Source organism: Metarhizium album (assembly GCF_000804445.1).
Source record: "Metarhizium album ARSEF 1941 chromosome Unknown scaffold_1, whole genome shotgun sequence".
Classification (NCBI taxonomy): Eukaryota; Fungi; Ascomycota; class Sordariomycetes; order Hypocreales; family Clavicipitaceae; genus Metarhizium; species Metarhizium album.
This window is the reverse complement of record NW_024467575.1, coordinates 3,896,241-3,912,745: the sequence shown is the minus strand read 5'-3', so window position 1 is coordinate 3,912,745 and position 16,505 is coordinate 3,896,241. Positions and strand designations below refer to the sequence as shown.

Genomic DNA, 16,505 nt, shown 5'->3' with positions numbered 1-16,505 from the left:
GTGGAACCAAGAAATAGGTACCCTGATTTTCCCGGACGTTGAGAACCGGAGAAGACGGACAGCGTGCAGTGCTGCTGCACAACTAGGTAGCTATTGAGCGGGATATACGAGGAGTCGACGACATCAATGAACCAACGGCGCAACCACACTCCCGGCAGCAAACGTACACATGATGGTGATGACACTCGACGTAGAGAGCAGCGAAATGCCGCTGATGCCGTGCCCAGAGGTGCAGCCCCCTGCCATTCTCGACCCGACAGCCATCAACACGCCGCCCGACACGGCCAACAAGGGCGATATCTCGCGCACGGGACCAGACGGCAACCCCGGGACAAGCTTCACAAGACCCCATGCACCCGCCGCGACTCCGGAGGCAAACAGGATGTTCTGGTACGAGGCAGGCTTGGCATTGACATCGGCTCCCCCGACGAGCCACCAGAAGAAATTGCCCACCTCTTCGTACGAGCCCGAGACGCCCAGCATGGTTTTGCGCGTGACGATGGAGACGAGCTGCGCGCTGCCGATGAGGAGACCGGCCAGCGCGCCGGCTATCTTGGCCGTGGGGCTGGCGGGCGTGCAAAGCAGTGTCGTGGCGGCGACGACGGCGACGCAGACGGCCTCGAGCAACACGAGGGTGGCGCCGTTGGAGAGACGCAGCTGCTCGCTGACGACGCCCGGCTCGGGCTTCACGCCCGTCCTCTCCCGCCGTCTCCTGACCAGCTTGCTCACCAGTCCGGACCACAGCACACCGCCAATGATGGCGCCGTCCAAGGCGTGGAAGCCTGACCGAACGCCGGCCGCCAGTTGTGCATACAGCGTGCCGGGACACGAGCCCGACAGAGCCATGCCCGCGCCCAGGAGGCCGCCGCCCAGGACGTTGCCGTCATACTTGGAGAAGAGGCCCAGGGGAGACGAGTCCCGCGGCGAGATGCTCACGTATCCCAGCCGTTCGGCAAGGGCATATATCGCTCTGTCGGACCAGTGTCAGTGCCGGACATGGAGGTGTGACGTGCGCCCAACTTACGCGCTGGAGGCAGTGGCTGCCAAAAAGGTCTGGAACATGTGCCAGTCTTCAAACTTGAACTGCGAAGTCACGACAGAAGGCTGATGGAAGCCGGCGGCCATCATGGCAGCGCCGAACGCGGCGCCCGATAACGCAGTAGCGGCCATGGTAAGGAGATGCGAAGCTTTGCTTGCCCGGGTAGCGGATGTCCCGGAGAACGAGGCAGATGGGCCTTTTTACGTCGTGTGCTATCACTACACATGACACGGTTCTTGTCCCCTGTCCCCTTAAAAAAAAAAAAAAAAAAAAAAAAAAAGACGCGCCACCAGTTGCTAAGAGATAGTAGGCAGGAGGGAGAAAGAGAGCCAACGCTTTTAGGTTCGGCGATCTAGCATGCAGGCAGAGGCGCCCTCCGCCCTCTTGGGCCGGCTCCAGGGACGGTCTGTATGCATGCCGCCTCGTTGCAGGACCCCTTATGATCCGAATACCTGGTAAGCGCTGTGTAGTCGGCGAATGGGTGTGTGTGGGATGGACACTGGCTGGCCGATGGCTAGTGTCGAATTGGTCATGGCGTGGCTTTTGGCAATCGTCGGGGACCACGGCGTGCTGTGCTGTGCTGTGCTGTGCTGTGCTGTGAGGTTGAAGGGTTTGTTGGATCGTGCCGTCGTGTTTTTGCCCGGCATCATTTTGGTCTTTTCTCTGCGTGTGGCTCCAAGCCGGGTATGCAATGTGGAAAGTTTGTAGCCGTGTGGCAAGGCGGACGTGAAGTGAGGTCGCTGTGGTCAGCCGCCGGTTCGCCGACCTGGCGAGCATCCCAACAAGTCTCGAGGTGAAACCCCGAGTCGACGCTTTGTCGGGCCCTTCTGCGACCCGGACAGGTTGGCGTCAGGTGACTCAGTTCGGGCACCTTCGGGGGCGGCACGGATCAGTTCGGCATCTGAACTTCACGGAGGGACGTACGTAGGTATATACCGAGTACTGGACACCGCGTAGGTACGTACCCAGGTACGTACAAAGTACATGCCGCGTAAGAAGGCGGCTCCCGCGCTCCATCGCTTCAGCGCCTGCGCTGCCGTCCCCGTCTACTCAAGTACCTAGAGTGGGAATGGGCGAGTGCGTCCCGGCAGCAGTCGCCGGATTGTTCTCATTCTCATTCGAAGCCTGATGCGTGCAAGGGTAGCCGGCAGCTTGTCGTCCACAACGCCAGATGACCCATGGGTACCTGCGTCCGCGCACCCAGCTTGCCAGTCCCTGGTCACTCAAAGCCGAGGCCCCAGTTGACCCACACACGGAAGCCAGTCGGCTTGTGAGATCCCCCGCCGCATGCCATTCGTCGTCTGCCATCGTCCACGGGCTGGTCATATATCAATCTGCTTGGGCTCTGCATCACGTCATGCATTGGCTCGACCGGTGGTGCGCTTCCCGGATCAAGATAATATTTTCCTTTGGAGTTGGCTGTGGACCTCTCGGCTTGGATTGACGACCAGAAAAAGGCCCCGTCATCTTCACCATGCCGCGGGTTCTTCACGTACAAAAGATTGGCGGCAAGCCCGGCCAGGTCTACTACCCGTAGGTTCTCACTCACCGTCATGACTCCAAAACCGCCAAGCGGCATCTGATCATGTCCCTCCTCTCAACCGCAGAATCAAACTCAGCCAGGTGCCCTTGCCCGAGGTCGGCCCCGGCCAGCTCCTCGTTCGTATGGACGCCGCGGCCCTCAACCACAAGGACCTCTTCATCCGCAGACATCTCTACCCAGCCATCTCCTTTGAGAACCCGCTGCTGGCCGATGGATACGGCACCGTCGTCGAGGTCGGGCCAGCCGTCAAGCAAAGGGACCTTTTAAACAAGCCTGTTCTCATCAACCCCATGCTGGGGTGGGAATCCGACCCCGTCGGGCCGGAAAGGGGCCTCGTCGTAATCATCGGCGCGTCGTCAATGACCAAGACTGGTTGCGCTCAGGACTACGCGCTGGTCGATGAAGACGATGTCGTGCCCGCGCCGGCGCATCTCACACCCGCTCAGGGCGCAGCCCTACCGCTCGCTGGCCTGACCGGCTGGCGGGCATTGGTCACCAAGAGTGGCAACGCGGAAGCGGGCAGGAACGTGCTCATCACTGGAATTGGAGGCGGCGTGGCACTCCAAGTGCTTCAGTTCGCCGTGGCCATGGGGATCAACGTGTACGTCACGTCTGGCGACCAGGCCAAGATCGACAAGGCGAAGAGGATGGGAGCCAAGGGTGGCGTCGTCTACAAGAAGGACGGGTGGGAGCGCGAGCTTAAGAGCTTGCTGCCCGACAGCAGACCGTATATCGATGCCGTTATCGACGGTGCCGGAGGCAACATCATCTCCAAGGCGGCCAAGTTCCTCAAGCCTGGCGGAGTCATTTCCCAATATGGAATGACGGTTGCGCCCAAGATGGAGTGGAGTGTGCAGGCCGTGTTGATGAACATCGACCTAAGAGGCTCGACCATGGGCTCCAAAAAGGAGTTCAGGGACATGGTCGCCTTTGTGAGTGAGAAGAAGATCCGACCGATTGTAAGCAAGACGGTGAAAGGGCTGGCGAATCTAGATGGCATCGAGGGTTTATTTAAGGATATGGATGCTGGGACGCAGTTTGGTAAACTAGTTATTGAGATCAATGACCACCCGTCGCCAAGTAAGCTGTAAGATGAGAAGGAAAGAAGAAAACGGATGACGGTGGCGACGGCTGGATAGAGGTCAGGTCGGAATCAGTGCGGAAATGCAGTTAAAATGGTCAATTTTCCAGAAAGTCAAAACGCCTTGAATGCCGCAAGTACATGTCTTCCCTTGTGTGAACTACACAACTCCCAAACCAGCCTCCAGTCCCCTCTCTCAATCAGACGACTTCTTCCGCTTCTTCTTCGGTCTGTCCTCCTCCGGTGGCACGTATTCGGCCTCTCGCTCCTTTGTCTTCTCCTCCTTTCGTAGCTTCTGCTTCTCCTTGCGTTCCTCCTTGATTGCTCTACTCTTGGCCTCCTTTCCCAGAAAGTATTCGCCAGTCTCGATTTGCTTGTCGACCTTGCTCTTCTCGGGGGCAGGCGGGAATGGCGTGTACACCTTCTTGGTCTTGTCCGTGACCTTGAGGGGAACACGGCGGCGGCTGAGCGTCTTCTTCTTGAAGTTGGGAAGGAAACGGTCCCAGCTCTCGTTTGCGAGCTCGGGATCCTTGGCCAGTTCGCGCTTGATCATGAGCTCCTTGATGTGATAGATGGGGTGAATGTTGGCCATGCAGTCCTCGACGATTCTTCGGATCTCTTTGAGGCCCTTGTATCCACCCATGGCGCAAACCGTGTTTCCGTGGACGAGAATGTACGTCTCGGTAAGGAGCTCGAGGGCCTTGAGGGTCGAGCCGTTGGGCCCCAGTATTCTTTGCCGTCTCTTGACAAATCTGTCTTTGCTACCGACCAGGTTGCGGATTTTAATAACATCGCAGGCCATTCCGTCGTCGAGGATCTTGACTGCCTGCGGGGCCGGAACACTTCGAGCCAAGAGCTTGATGAGATCACGCGCGTTCAGAATCGCCGCTGGGTCATACGTTTTTCGGGTCGTCTTGACGGTCATTGACCCTTCCACCAAATCCAATGTGCAGGCAATACCATGCTTTTCGAGAGACTTGGTAACCAGCGGCCAGGCTTCTTTCAAATACACTTCGCGATACTTGGGGAACAGAGTCACAAATGATGACTCCTCGGCAAACGTGCCGCCGATATTGTCCTTGGAGGTGAAGGCATCGACCTTCCACTTATCGACACTGTCCGTGTCCCACGGCTTTTCCTGGTTGTATGTGGAAGGCATCCTTGCTCAAGTTTGTCCAAGCGTCGTCGGCGGCCTAAGATTAGGAAAAGGGAGATGCAAAGGGATAGCTTTGCTGCTAGAAATCGGACGGGTGCACAACGAAATGCAGTCGCCGTCGAGGGTTTCAGTTGTTCAACGTTCCGAAATTTTTGGGCCAGACAGCGAAGTCGTGGGGCTGGTGCAGGAAAATCCTGAGTACGCGCACCCCCACCGTATGCCGGGCGCGAGCTTGGACCACAGAGCACCAGCGCGCGAGCTTGATGAAATCTTTCCGGCGACAACTCCATGTTCGAACGACGACGTCGGGCCGTTGAAATCACCACGGCGCCACGGGCCACGACCGCACCAAATGTCCAAAGCAAAGGGCGCAGCTGGCGCCGTCGATCAGGTAGTCAAATTGATTGTTGGGGCAGGCCAGGCGAGTCCGAGTCCACCCGTTGGTCCTGCACTGGGAAGCAAGGGCGTCAAGTCCATGGATTTCTGCAAGGTATGGAGGATGCCCATAGAATGTGGTGCCGCACACGACTGCCGCCCAGCCGGCGTCTTTGAGGTTCTTTCTAACTGGGAGTCTCTTTCGAATCCACAGGAGTTCAATGCGAGAACCGCACACATCAACCCCGGCACACCGATGCCCTGCCGAGTCACTGTTCGACCGGACAGATCTTTTCACTTCGATGTGCGGACGCCGCAAACTTCGTGGCTTCTTCTGAATGCTGTTGAGGCGGCGCGGAATAAGAAAGGGAACAGGAAGGGCGCCAGCAAACCGGGCCACGAGACCATCGGGACCATCAGCCTGAAGCACGTGTACGAGATCGCCAAGATTAAGCAGTCAGAATTACGCCTCTCTGGTCTTTCCTTAGAGGGCTTGTGCAGATCTATCATTCATCAAGCAAGGTCGATTGGTATCAAAGTCGAAGCATAAGGACAGTGAAGAGCCCGAGACCTGCACTGTGCTGCAAGTTGCCATTATTCAAGGGGGGCGGCCTAGGTTGAGTGTATGCTACAACTACAGAAGAAGCAGGCTTGAAGCCAAATGTACAATACAAATTCTGCGTTTCCACGCTGGAGAATCCAGAGTCATAAGATCTCCATTAGAGCGTGGGTCCTGAGCCTGTGGGAGGTGTCAAAGACGTCGGGGTTTCATCATGAGTCCTCGGACAGTGCGTAGTACTTTGTACAGCTCGTAATGGCAGTGATGGTCACCTGATAAGGGTGCGGGAATGGGAAGAAAGTCATGGCGTGTTCAGGAGTATCACTGTCCACCGATCACAATGTGCTCTTTGATAGAATGTAGAAGTGCTCGGTAAAGAATTGGCAAATTTGGGTGAGGCCCAAACATCAGCACAGGGCAAAGCAGCCAAGTCGTGCGCAACATGGCCGCGTAACCGCGCGCACCTCCAGGCCGCTGGCGTGGCTGCTGACTTGCTTCTGATTTGATATCATCTGCTGCTGCCGATGATTCCATATGGATCCTGCGTGCTACTCAAACAACGACGATTCTAGAAATATTCGACAGCCCACATGGCGGCTTTGACCCTCTCGTCCCTGGTCCAGGAGAGCAGGCATGTGGCGCCCATTCACGCGACAAGAGCGGATGGGAAATTCCAAGCCAGAAGCTGCAAAAGCTTTCCCGGGATCTGCAGACTGCGGATTTGGCAGGCCATGGAGCCCAATCGGCGGCAAGGCACACGCACTTGTTCGTATAATGACAGCTCTCGTGCTCCCAAGACCCGGCAAGCCGTGGAGTCGTGGACAGAAGAATCCACTGTGGATCCAGTTTGCTGGCATCGCCGGCTGGGCTGGGCTGGGCTGTTCGATCTGTCTCGACTCGCAACGAGGGTTTCCTGTCTCCTGGATGGAATTGAGCGGCCTACGTGGGGTGTGACTGCTTCGACAATCCGATAACGGAATGACGGATGGAAAATCAGCTGCGCCGCAGCCCACCAAGTACGGAGTACGGAGTAGTACGGAGTACAGTAAACCATGTCTATAACGATCCTGTATCTTAGCGATATTCGGGTTTTTACGATAATTCACGGTCATCTAAGGTTTTTCCCTAGTAAATCGTTAATAGTCGCGTTACTGACGATATCGTTGACTTTTTGCTTAGTCACTATGCATTTTATCGTTATAAGGCCCCACTTTTTAGGCTGAATTTTCTTATAGTGGGGTTAGGTGGGGCTAGGTTTCCTAATAATAGGGCAAATTTCGCTAATAATCCCTTAATATGTACTCTTACTAGTAATTTCTAAGGGGAGGTACAACCCCACAATAGTCGCATCTTAGCGATAGTCGCTATATTACGATGAAAAAAGGCTCACGAAGGTTATCGTTATAGAGGTGGTTTACTGTACGTGCAAACACAATGACTACTCCGTACTACTCCGTAGTTACGTACTCCGTACTCCGTACTACCATTCATTTGACGTTGACGTGACGGGACGTGGTACAAATGCGGCACTCCATGTCGGTGGCTTCAGCCAGAGGATCCAAATCCAAGTGACAAACTTTGCCGCCAAACATGTTCATGACAGGACCAAGGTCCTGGCGAAACATTCCACTCGCTATTAACTTACTACAACGTGGCAGTGAGCAAGGACCGCACATCGAGCCAAGTGTTCAATGAATGCCGTCGCTCGCAAGTACCCAGCAAGGTACTAACTAGTGTTTGTAATTTCGTGACCAAACCCAAGTTTAGCTTTCAATGCAGGTGGACAGGAAATTTCAAGAAGAAGCAATAAGCAACGGTAATATCAAGGGCGGAAAAAAAAAGAAAGCGAAGAAAAAAAATAAAAAAAAAATAAAAAAAATTTCAGGTGGTGCCCATCGGAAGGGCGCCCGTCAGGTGGGTTTCGTGGCGCGGCAGAGGCATTGACCAACGTTGACATGCATTGACGCTGTTTCCAAGTACCCGGCCAGGTACTCGGTACGCGCAAACTATATCAAAGGCACAACCGGTAACAGATACTCGGTAGGTCGCACGCAAGTGGTCCAGATACTGAACACATGCAGGGAATTCCACGCGACCCAGTCATCTGGTACGTGAATGCCATTGCAGCTGCAGAAAAAGGATCCTAAAGACTCTTCCCATCAGACATGTACTCCGTACTTAAGTGCACACATAACGTGACTAGGTACATGCTGCTTGCACCTGGCGGCTCAAACCTGTCTGCTGCTTCCATTTCTCCCTAAGTACCTTGTCCTTGCCCTGGTGCCCTGGTGCCCTGTATCGTTCCTTCCTGCAACCACCTGCGACCAAACTGTCCGGTCCGGTCGGGTCTGGTGTCAGGCCTCGTATTACTCACTACTTACTTAAGTACCTTGTAGTGACTCCGTACGGACTGCTCGTCAACTGCAACCCAGAACGGGGCGCTTCCAACATTCTGCCCCACCGCCAGCTTCTTTCCCACTCGCGCTAGCTCAAGTATCACCGTGCGGTCCCCAAAGAACGGCAAACATCACATTGTTCGCTCTCCTCCTTCCTATTCTCTTCAACTTCTCAAGTCCTGTAGCGAGCCAGGCACGCCTCCGATCTTCCTCACTTTCCCACCAGGCGCCCTCGTCACGATTCCATGGCTATCCAATCTCCCGACCAGGGGCATCATCAGCATCAAGACGCCGTCGGTACGTCCATCGTTTTGCCCGACTCTTCCGGATTTAGTGCCCCTCCATGCAAGTGTACAGCCAGTGTGCAGCAAATGTGCAACAAGTGTGCAATAAAAAAGGCGTCCGAGTGTTCTCAATGAGGCTGGCGATGCAGACTGATTTCTACAGCACCATGTCTTGCCCTCTGCGTCGCTTTGTCGCCTCTCACCTTTGCAGTTCAGCCCATTGCGCCGGTTGCTCTGCAAAACAGTCGACGGATCTTGCGTCATGCTAACAACACACCCAGGGCCATCGCAGGTGACTGCGCATGCTTTAGGTGATGACTCGAAACCAAAAGATGACGCTCCCGCGGTTCGCTTTGCCTCTTTAATAGAGGAAATCTCGCCATCCGCTGCACCTCCCGCCGCGAGTCAAGTCGCAGACTACAGCTTCGCCGAGGTTGCCGCGGACGAGCTGAAGTCATTTACCAAGTCTCTGCAGGGCCGCCATCTTCAAGAGAGGCGTATGAATACTTTCCAGTTCGAAGCCTTCTCTCTACCACCATCTAGAGTAAGTGCATCACTCCGCGCCGTCGTCGGCTGAACTTCTGTGTCCCACATGACTGACAAGACCAATAAGGTTCCGTCACGGGAAGACGAGTCAACGGATTCAACGAGACTCCCAACACCCAATTCTTCCAATTTCCATTCACCCCATGGAAGCCCAAGGCTATCTGCTTTGGCGTCCCCGCCCCTTACACCCGCTGGTACGGACCCGTCTGCAGTGCCCGAGAAAAGAATATCCAGAGGACCAGACGACAAGGGTCCTGGTTCGGGCGACCCCCAGACAATTACGCCACAGGCCTCGTCTTCGCACGACAAATCTCCTGCGTTTGAGGAGCGCAAGCAACTAGCGCACCGGCCTGCTTCTTCAGACCATGTTATGCAACGGTCGTCTTCCGTTGAAGACGGCAAATCACACAGAAGGGGCATGTTCGGTGCCGGACCTGGCTCCGTTCCCGTCTCTCGAGAGTCTAGCCCTTCACGGAGCTCCGCATCCAACTTCTATTCAAAGCCCATCACCCCCGGTGGTGACGCAAATGATCCCTATGCCAAAGGAAAGCGACCTCCGCAGCAAGCGCACCCTTCGCGCCACACAATCGATCCTCGCTTTGTCTTTTCCAGGAAGAAAAAGCACGGATCGCCAAGCAGCTCGAAGACGAGCCTAACTGACAAGCGCGCTTCCGGCATGTTTGGTAAAAGTGACGAGCACCTCACTGTTGAAGGTGCAGGAAGTGGCCTCGGTCACGCCCCACAAGGGTCGATGGCAGATTTGAAGCGGTTTTTCAGAATGTCTGGCCATAATCAACAGCGTCATCACCACCACAAAAAGAGGGATCAATCACCCGCATCAGGTGCCAGAACGCCCCCTACGTCTCGATCCGCGAACCAGCAACTCCCGTTCAGTGACGACCATGGTCTATCATCAAGATACGGCAAGCTTGGCAAGGTCCTTGGTGCTGGTGCCGGCGGATCAGTCAGGTTAATGCGGCGCAAGGAGGACAACACTGTTTTCGCAGTCAAAGAGTTCAGGGCCAGACATAGCTACGAGACAGAGAAGGAGTATAACAAAAAGGTCACCGCCGAATTTTGCGTTGGTTCAACGCTCCATCACGGAAACATCATTGAGACGCTGGACATTCTCCAGGAGAAGGGCCGATGGTTCGAAGTCATGGAATATGCGCCCTTTGATCTATTTGCCATTGTCATGACAGGCAGAATGAGTCGAGAGGAAATTCGATGTTGCTTCTTACAGATTTTAAACGGTGTTACCTACCTGCACAGCGTAGGGCTGGCACATCGGGATCTCAAGTTGGACAATGTTGTCGTTAGTGATAAGGGAATCATGAAGATCATTGATTTCGGTAGTGCCCATGTCTTCAAATATCCCTTTGAGAACGACACTGTTCCCGCAAAAGGTACGATTGCATTCTTGGCCGAATTCTCTGTCCTGACCCGTGTACTAAACCTGTATCCTAGGCATTGTTGGCTCCGACCCGTATCTGGCCCCAGAAGTCTATGACGTGAAAGAGTATGACGCAGCGGCTGTCGACATTTGGTCCTTGGCCATCATTTTCTGTTGCATGACGTTGCGACGTTTCCCTTGGAAGATTCCAAGAATGACAGATAACTCTTTCAAACTTTTCGCGGCTGACCCAACTCCTGGACATGACCCGACAAAGCTCATTACGCATTCAAAGTCAACCGGAAACCTGTCCAGTACGGTGGCTAGGGAGTTCTTGGCAGATGAAGACGTGAAAGAAAAACACCACCGCAACCACTCGCAGCATTCTCATCACGAGGGTGGTGGCCACCATCACGGAACGGAGGGCTCAGAAACTTCTTCTACGGCAGAACACAGCCAGCAGTCGCAGAACCACAGTGCCACAGGAGAGCGCAAGGAGGTCATTCGCGGTCCCTGGAGAATACTCAGATTGTTGCCGCGAGAAAGTCGTCACATCATTCATCGCATGCTCGACCTCGACCCCAAGACCCGCGCCAAGATGGACGAAATTTTGAGCGAGTCGTGGGTCGCAGATACTGTGATATGTCAACAGCTGGAGAATGGCGAAGTCATCCCCGCCGAGGACCATACTCACGTGCTCGAGCCACCAGCCTCTCAGCACCAGCAGTCCAAGGCATAACGTTTTAAATTTATGACGAGGTCCATCAAATTTTGAAAAGTAGGTATATTTGGATAATACTTTATAAGGCGTTTTTTTGGTGTTTTTTCTTTGGGAGACGGAGACCGGATCTCTGACAAGGACGGGGGGCAACATTGATTTTGCATACTACAAGAATACACCATACGGAGCATTACACGATGAGTAGAAAATATTCAGGGGCATGACCTATTTACAGGGGTTGCCTCAAGGCATGGTTTGTCATTCAAGAGCGATAAATAGCAATAGATATGCAGTCGAATAATTATTACAAGTACTTGGGCAGTCACAAGTTCCTCGAGCGCAAGTAGGCTCTATGTGCAAATTTCAGAGCGCTTGCTAATTAGCAAGAGCCTAAGTAGGTACTTGAGTACCCAGGTACTTAAGTACCTAGGTAGGTTGCTGGGTTGACTCGAAGTCGCGGGGGCGGCCGGGACCGGGAAAATCAGGAGCCGCTTCGAAAAAAAAATTGCTGACTTTCTCGAAGCTGTTGGAAGAAAGAGCTCCACTTGACCTCAACCGCGATCCTCAACTTCGAAAACCCTCTTCATCGTCAACAATTGCTTCTCCCACGGAACCCGGCGGACTTTGCGGCAACTCGAATTAATCTCCATTACAATGGTATGTGTTGCGCCCCACGGCCGAACTGGCACCCGCGTAGGGCCTCAAATCACCCATGTTGCTTTACTGTTTGATGCACGCATGGCGAGGGAGCTTCAATCCGTTTCGACAACGGCCAGGACAAGGCTCTCTCTCTCTCTCGCGACGGGTTCACGCACCTCGTAGCAGGGCTTGGTAACTGACGCGTGTCATGCCATTACATGTAGGCTACTTCAATCCGTTCCATCCGAGCCCTCGCTCCTCTCCTGGACCGTGTCCTCGTCCAGCGCGTCAAGGCCGACACCAAGACGGCCGGCGGGATCTTTCTCCCCGAGTCGAGCGTCGAGAAGTTGAACGAGGCCAAGGTCCTGGCTGTCGGGCCTGGCGCCATGGACAAGCAGGGAAACCGCTTGCCCATGGGCGTCGCTGTCGGCGACCGGGTCTTGATTCCCTCGGTAGGTAGCACCAGGCGGACGGACATTTTGCCCATGAGCGACGCCGGGACCGACTGACTGACTGCTGTTATCTAGTTTGGCGGCTCGCCCGTCAAGGCGGGCGAGGAGGAATACCAGCTGTTCCGCGATAGCGAGTAAGTTGAACCTGCATGCTTGTCGGCGTCGCAGCGTGTGCTTCCTCAAGGCAAGGCGACGACTAATGTATCTCGTGTGTGCCATAGGATTCTGGCCAAGATCAACGAGTAGATCATTCGCACTTGAGCAGCCAACGAACATCACGAGTGTACCATATACTGTACCATACGGCATAAATGACGGTCGCAAAGCGGGACAGATAGAGTGGCAACCTCTTTGCATGATTGACTGGGAGACGAGCAAGTCTGGGGTCGGGGTGGACGTGTACGTGTACGCGTTCCAGGTAGAGAATCTCTGGGCGCGTACAGAGGACGAGAAAAGGGGGCTGGTCTTGGAAGGATTTACATTCAATCTCCACTCATGGCCTTGTAGTTACTACTTGCACATTTGAACTTGAACATGTGAAACAGGCATCGTCTTTTTTTATTCAAGCCAATCTGCGTCGAGCATGAATTAGACCGGTTGTCTGTCAAGGGGCATGGACTGTGGAGCGGCGGCGGCGTCTGGTCTCGTCTGGTCAAACCCACGTCGTCGCTGCCCTCGCATCGCATGCTGTGATGTGATGCAGCCCAGACAAAGTGCGGAGCAACGTCGGCTGCATGACGCAGTGGGTCAAAGATCACCACTGGCGTAAGCCGTCAGCTGCTTCGCATTCCATGACATGACGATCCGCCCGCCCACACGACTCGACTCAAAGTATAAAGCCTCCCACTGTCCCGCGACGCAGTGCATGCAACGCAGTGCCTCAGGGCAAGAAAATCCACTCCCGACCACCGAATCACGGCGCAACCATGACGAGTCTTGCAAAGACCATCGTCGCTACAGGCCTCTCCTCGGGCATCGTAGGTTTCGGAACGGACACTCACCGATGCACATGCACCCACAGCGTCTGGCCAGCCTAACCCGGAACTAGGGCCTGGAAGTGCTCAAGCAACTCCTGGAGCAAGCTGTGCCGTACAGCGTCATCCTCGGGGCGCGAGACGTCGAGGCCGCCCGCGATGCCGTCTCACGCCTGCAGTACGACAGGGCGGCGAACGCAGTGACGGCCCTGCCCGTTGAACTGGCCGACTTGAGGACGGTCAAAACGTTTGCCCAGCAAGCCCTGGACAGGGTCGGAAGCGGCAAGATTGACTACTTGCTCCTGAACGCCGGCATGCTGAAGCCCGCCGAGAAGGGCTCCCACGGGAAGTGGTGCGAGGCTGCTGTCGTCAATCATTTTTGTGAGTCCGTCTCCTTCGTCTCCACGTGGTCCGTCGAGTCGGGCTACGTCTGGCCGGTGACGTGGCTGAGTGTCTGCATCTTCATCAGCTCAGCATTATTTGATACACCTGCTGCGGGACAAGTTGGTTGCGTCCAGGTCGCGAATCGTGGTAGTTTCCTCGGGTGCTATTCGCAACGTGCAAGATGCTGGTACGTACGGTTTGCCCTGCCCGTGGGGACGGACCCCGGGGCGCAGCGCTCGGGAAGAGCTGGCTGGCTGACGGACGGGATAGCTGCCCTCGAGGCGAGGCTCGCCAACGGCTCCGGAGCCGACGGCTACTCCGTCTACGCGGGCAGCAAGTTCGCGCAGCTGCTCGCGGCGCACTGGTGGCGGCGCCAGCTCAAGGGCCAGTGTGACGTCGTGGCCGTTTCGCCGGGCCTGGTTCCCGCCACTGGTCTTGGGCGCGGCCAGGGATTCGCGATTTCTCCAGATTTGCCCGACGCCAAGTCCGTGCCCGAGGGCGCGCAGAGCGTCATTGCCGCCTTGTCTCGTGGTGACTTTCCCGAGGACCCGGACCGCATCTTCTTGACGAGCTGGGGCGAGTGGTGGGACCGAGACGTCATCGGCAAGACGTTGGACAAGGAGCTGCAGGACAGTTGGTGTCCTGGCAGGGAAGAACTGGAGAGGGATGCCGGCGTTGTGTCATGATGCGTCATGCATTGGCGCGGGGGAGGGAGGCAATGCGTTGCTCAGAGGGCCGTGGCCGTCTTTGCGGAGCGGTAGGCCACTGGAGGGTGGTCCCGTGGGCATTGGGAGGTTTTGATTCTGGTGGTTTCTCGTCAGTTTCGTGTTGATTGGATGCGCCGAGTAGCTGGTGATGACACCAACTAGCCGATGTATAGCTACATGAGTCTACTCAAGCAGCTCAAATATATAAGCAATAAAAATACTGCAATCTTGTGCTATTTTATTACCTCTCATTACACCTCGTTACATCTCATTAGATCTCATTACATCGCATACTATTTTGTATGTAACAGGAGTTTGGCGTACACTCATAAAAATGCCAACAAGACAGGAACACATGTACAAGAATAGGAACTACAGCCCACAAGACACTGAAACAAGGGCTGGGTGGTAACAACAAGTGGGACCTGCAACGCGAAAGCTACGCATCTCTAGACCTGGTGAAAGGCGTGTCCCGTCCGTCGAAGAACGATGTTGACCAAAGAGTCGCCTGGGAAGTCTATAATGACCACACCAAGCCTGCTGGCGCCCTTTTCGTAGAACTGCTGACGAATATACTGGTTCGTCCTGTCGTTCAGGCCCTCTATCGAACGATTTTGGGTTCCCGCAGCCGCTTCAATGGGCAGGACGCCGACAGATGCAGAAAGGTGCGACAGGTACAGGTGTTGGTTGTCCAGGGGAGCGGAATTTGCCTTTTCGAAATGGTTTACAATAGCGTCCATCTTCTCCTCTATGTGGTTCATGTCCTGGAGGACCCATTCGTCTTGCAGAACCATCTGGGGCCCGTCCCAACGGAGGCCGTACTGGAATTCAGGGGACGGGAAACCCTGCAAGATGAAGATTTTGTTGCGGATTTGACCAACCGTGGGGAGCGGCATGCTGTCGTTGTGGACGTACCAGTGCGCGTGCCAGCGGTCTTTGATGCGAGGGTCGGTGAAGCGGACATTGCTAAAGGCCCCGTGGAAGGGCATGGTGTTGCGGCCAAGGGGCTCGCCTTCTTCCTTGAGGCGCATCACGATGAACTCGCCGGGGTGGTCTTGGAGATAGTCGAAAACGGTGACGAGGACGTCGACGTACGAGTGGCCGGTTGGGGTGTCGGCGTGATAAATGTGCAGTCTGTCGTCTCTCAGACGCGCGCGGATGTCAAGGTAACGGATGCCGGCCTGTAGCTGGGTCCTCAAGTCCCAGTTTTGGCATCTCAGCCGCCGACTCCGAATCGTGTACGACATGGTGTCGTGGGTGCCGGGGACGCTGAGGCTCGAGACGTTGAAGTCATCCGGGACCGTCTGCGTCCACGTCGGCCAATGCGACTTGTCAATGTCAAAGCAGCTGTGGCAAGTGTAGCCCCAGTACGTGCTTGCGTTGGCGAGATACGGCGCGAGGCCCAACATGAAATACAAGAGCAGCAGCATGGTGAAGGTGGCGCACAGTATGATGGCGATGAGGCGGAGGAGGACGAGGAGGGTGGGCAGACGACGTCTCAAGGCGAGGAGACGGGGTTTCCACAGGGAAGAAGGAGAGGAGAGGGCCGGGGCCGTGTTTGGTAGGATACTCATGGCACAAGGGAGGGATGAAGGACAAGCGGACGCCGTCTTGTAGACTGACGCTGACTGTATTTCTGCATCTGCCGCAGAGAGGCAACGAGGGATTTGGATGAGAGCAGGTAAGTACCAAGCAGGTTCCAGGCTACCGCGTGATATACTATGATATACTGCGGTATACTCAATGTCCCGTATACGCTTGACAGCGCAGGCAGATGGATGCAATTGGAGGCAGGTTCACACGTGTGCAGCCGTCGAGTGCATAATTGGAGCGCCTGAGGTTTCAACCACGACGGCGGGGGCGATCTGGGATGGATCTGGCCGTCGCCGGGGCGCCCCGGGGCCGAGTTTGTGCTGCTTTGGTTTACCCATGATTGATCCGGGGGCCAAGCAAGGTAAATTATGATGTAGTAACCAGATTCGTCCCACCAGAGTCCAGACCACCAGACCAGACAGACACTCGAATTCAGAACTCCGTCGTCCATCCCCATGGCCCTCTGGTCCGTTACACCTCATTCTCCTCCTCACCACGTCCCGCAGCAGTTGACAAGTCTCTGCACATGTAGCCCGCACCACCGTCGGCTCCTTGCCGCGCCGACGGCAAAACCATGCCTCGTCCCAGAGTCCTCCCCAGCCAACGGCGTCGAGCCGCCGAAGCCTGCAGCTTTTGTCGAGATGCCAAGAAGAAATGCAGCGG

General features: G+C 55.4%; 8 protein-coding genes across 8 annotated transcripts; 5 read left to right on the top strand and 3 right to left on the bottom strand.

Annotated features, from left to right (window-relative positions):
• Positions 1–123: 123 nt before the first annotated feature.
• MAM_01133 (YeeE/YedE family protein) lies at positions 124–1,170 on the bottom strand (the record flags this gene model as incomplete). Its single annotated transcript, XM_040819932.1, has 2 exons — positions 124–970; positions 1,025–1,170. The coding sequence occupies 2 exons, from the start codon at positions 1,168–1,170 to the stop codon at positions 124–126; spliced, it is 993 nt and encodes a 330-aa protein (XP_040683197.1).
• Positions 1,171–2,513: 1,343 nt separating this feature from the next.
• On the top strand, positions 2,514–3,673 carry MAM_01132 (oxidoreductase; the record flags this gene model as incomplete). The annotated part of the gene is made up of 2 exons (XM_040819931.1): positions 2,514–2,572; positions 2,647–3,673. 2 exons carry the CDS (start codon positions 2,514–2,516, stop codon positions 3,671–3,673), a joined length of 1,086 nt encoding a protein of 361 aa, XP_040683196.1.
• Positions 3,674–3,859: 186 nt separating this feature from the next.
• MAM_01131 (uncharacterized protein) lies at positions 3,860–4,822 on the bottom strand (the record flags this gene model as incomplete). Its single annotated transcript, XM_040819930.1, has 1 exon — positions 3,860–4,822. One exon carries the CDS (start codon positions 4,820–4,822, stop codon positions 3,860–3,862), a length of 963 nt encoding a protein of 320 aa, XP_040683195.1.
• Positions 4,823–4,925: 103 nt separating this feature from the next.
• On the top strand, positions 4,926–5,744 carry MAM_01130 (60S ribosomal protein L19; the record flags this gene model as incomplete). The annotated part of the gene is made up of 1 exon (XM_040819929.1): positions 4,926–5,744. One exon carries the CDS (start codon positions 4,926–4,928, stop codon positions 5,742–5,744), a length of 819 nt encoding a protein of 272 aa, XP_040683194.1.
• Positions 5,745–8,695: 2,951 nt separating this feature from the next.
• MAM_01129 (Protein kinase-like domain protein) lies at positions 8,696–11,111 on the top strand (the record flags this gene model as incomplete). The annotated part of the gene is made up of 3 exons (XM_040819928.1): positions 8,696–8,977; positions 9,047–10,385; positions 10,447–11,111. The coding sequence occupies 3 exons, from the start codon at positions 8,696–8,698 to the stop codon at positions 11,109–11,111; spliced, it is 2,286 nt and encodes a 761-aa protein (XP_040683193.1).
• Positions 11,112–11,747: 636 nt separating this feature from the next.
• Positions 11,748–12,430, top strand: MAM_01128 (Chaperonin Cpn10; the record flags this gene model as incomplete). Its single annotated transcript, XM_040819927.1, has 4 exons — positions 11,748–11,750; positions 11,957–12,184; positions 12,260–12,318; positions 12,406–12,430. 4 exons carry the CDS (start codon positions 11,748–11,750, stop codon positions 12,428–12,430), a joined length of 315 nt encoding a protein of 104 aa, XP_040683192.1.
• Positions 12,431–13,110: 680 nt separating this feature from the next.
• Positions 13,111–14,228, top strand: MAM_01127 (NAD(P)-binding domain protein; the record flags this gene model as incomplete). Its single annotated transcript, XM_040819926.1, has 2 exons — positions 13,111–13,161; positions 13,233–14,228. 2 exons carry the CDS (start codon positions 13,111–13,113, stop codon positions 14,226–14,228), a joined length of 1,047 nt encoding a protein of 348 aa, XP_040683191.1.
• Positions 14,229–14,698: 470 nt separating this feature from the next.
• MAM_01126 (1-phosphatidylinositol phosphodiesterase precursor) lies at positions 14,699–15,823 on the bottom strand (the record flags this gene model as incomplete). The annotated part of the gene is made up of 1 exon (XM_040819925.1): positions 14,699–15,823. The coding sequence occupies one exon, from the start codon at positions 15,821–15,823 to the stop codon at positions 14,699–14,701; it is 1,125 nt and encodes a 374-aa protein (XP_040683190.1).
• Between the last annotated feature and the right edge of the window lie 682 nt (positions 15,824–16,505).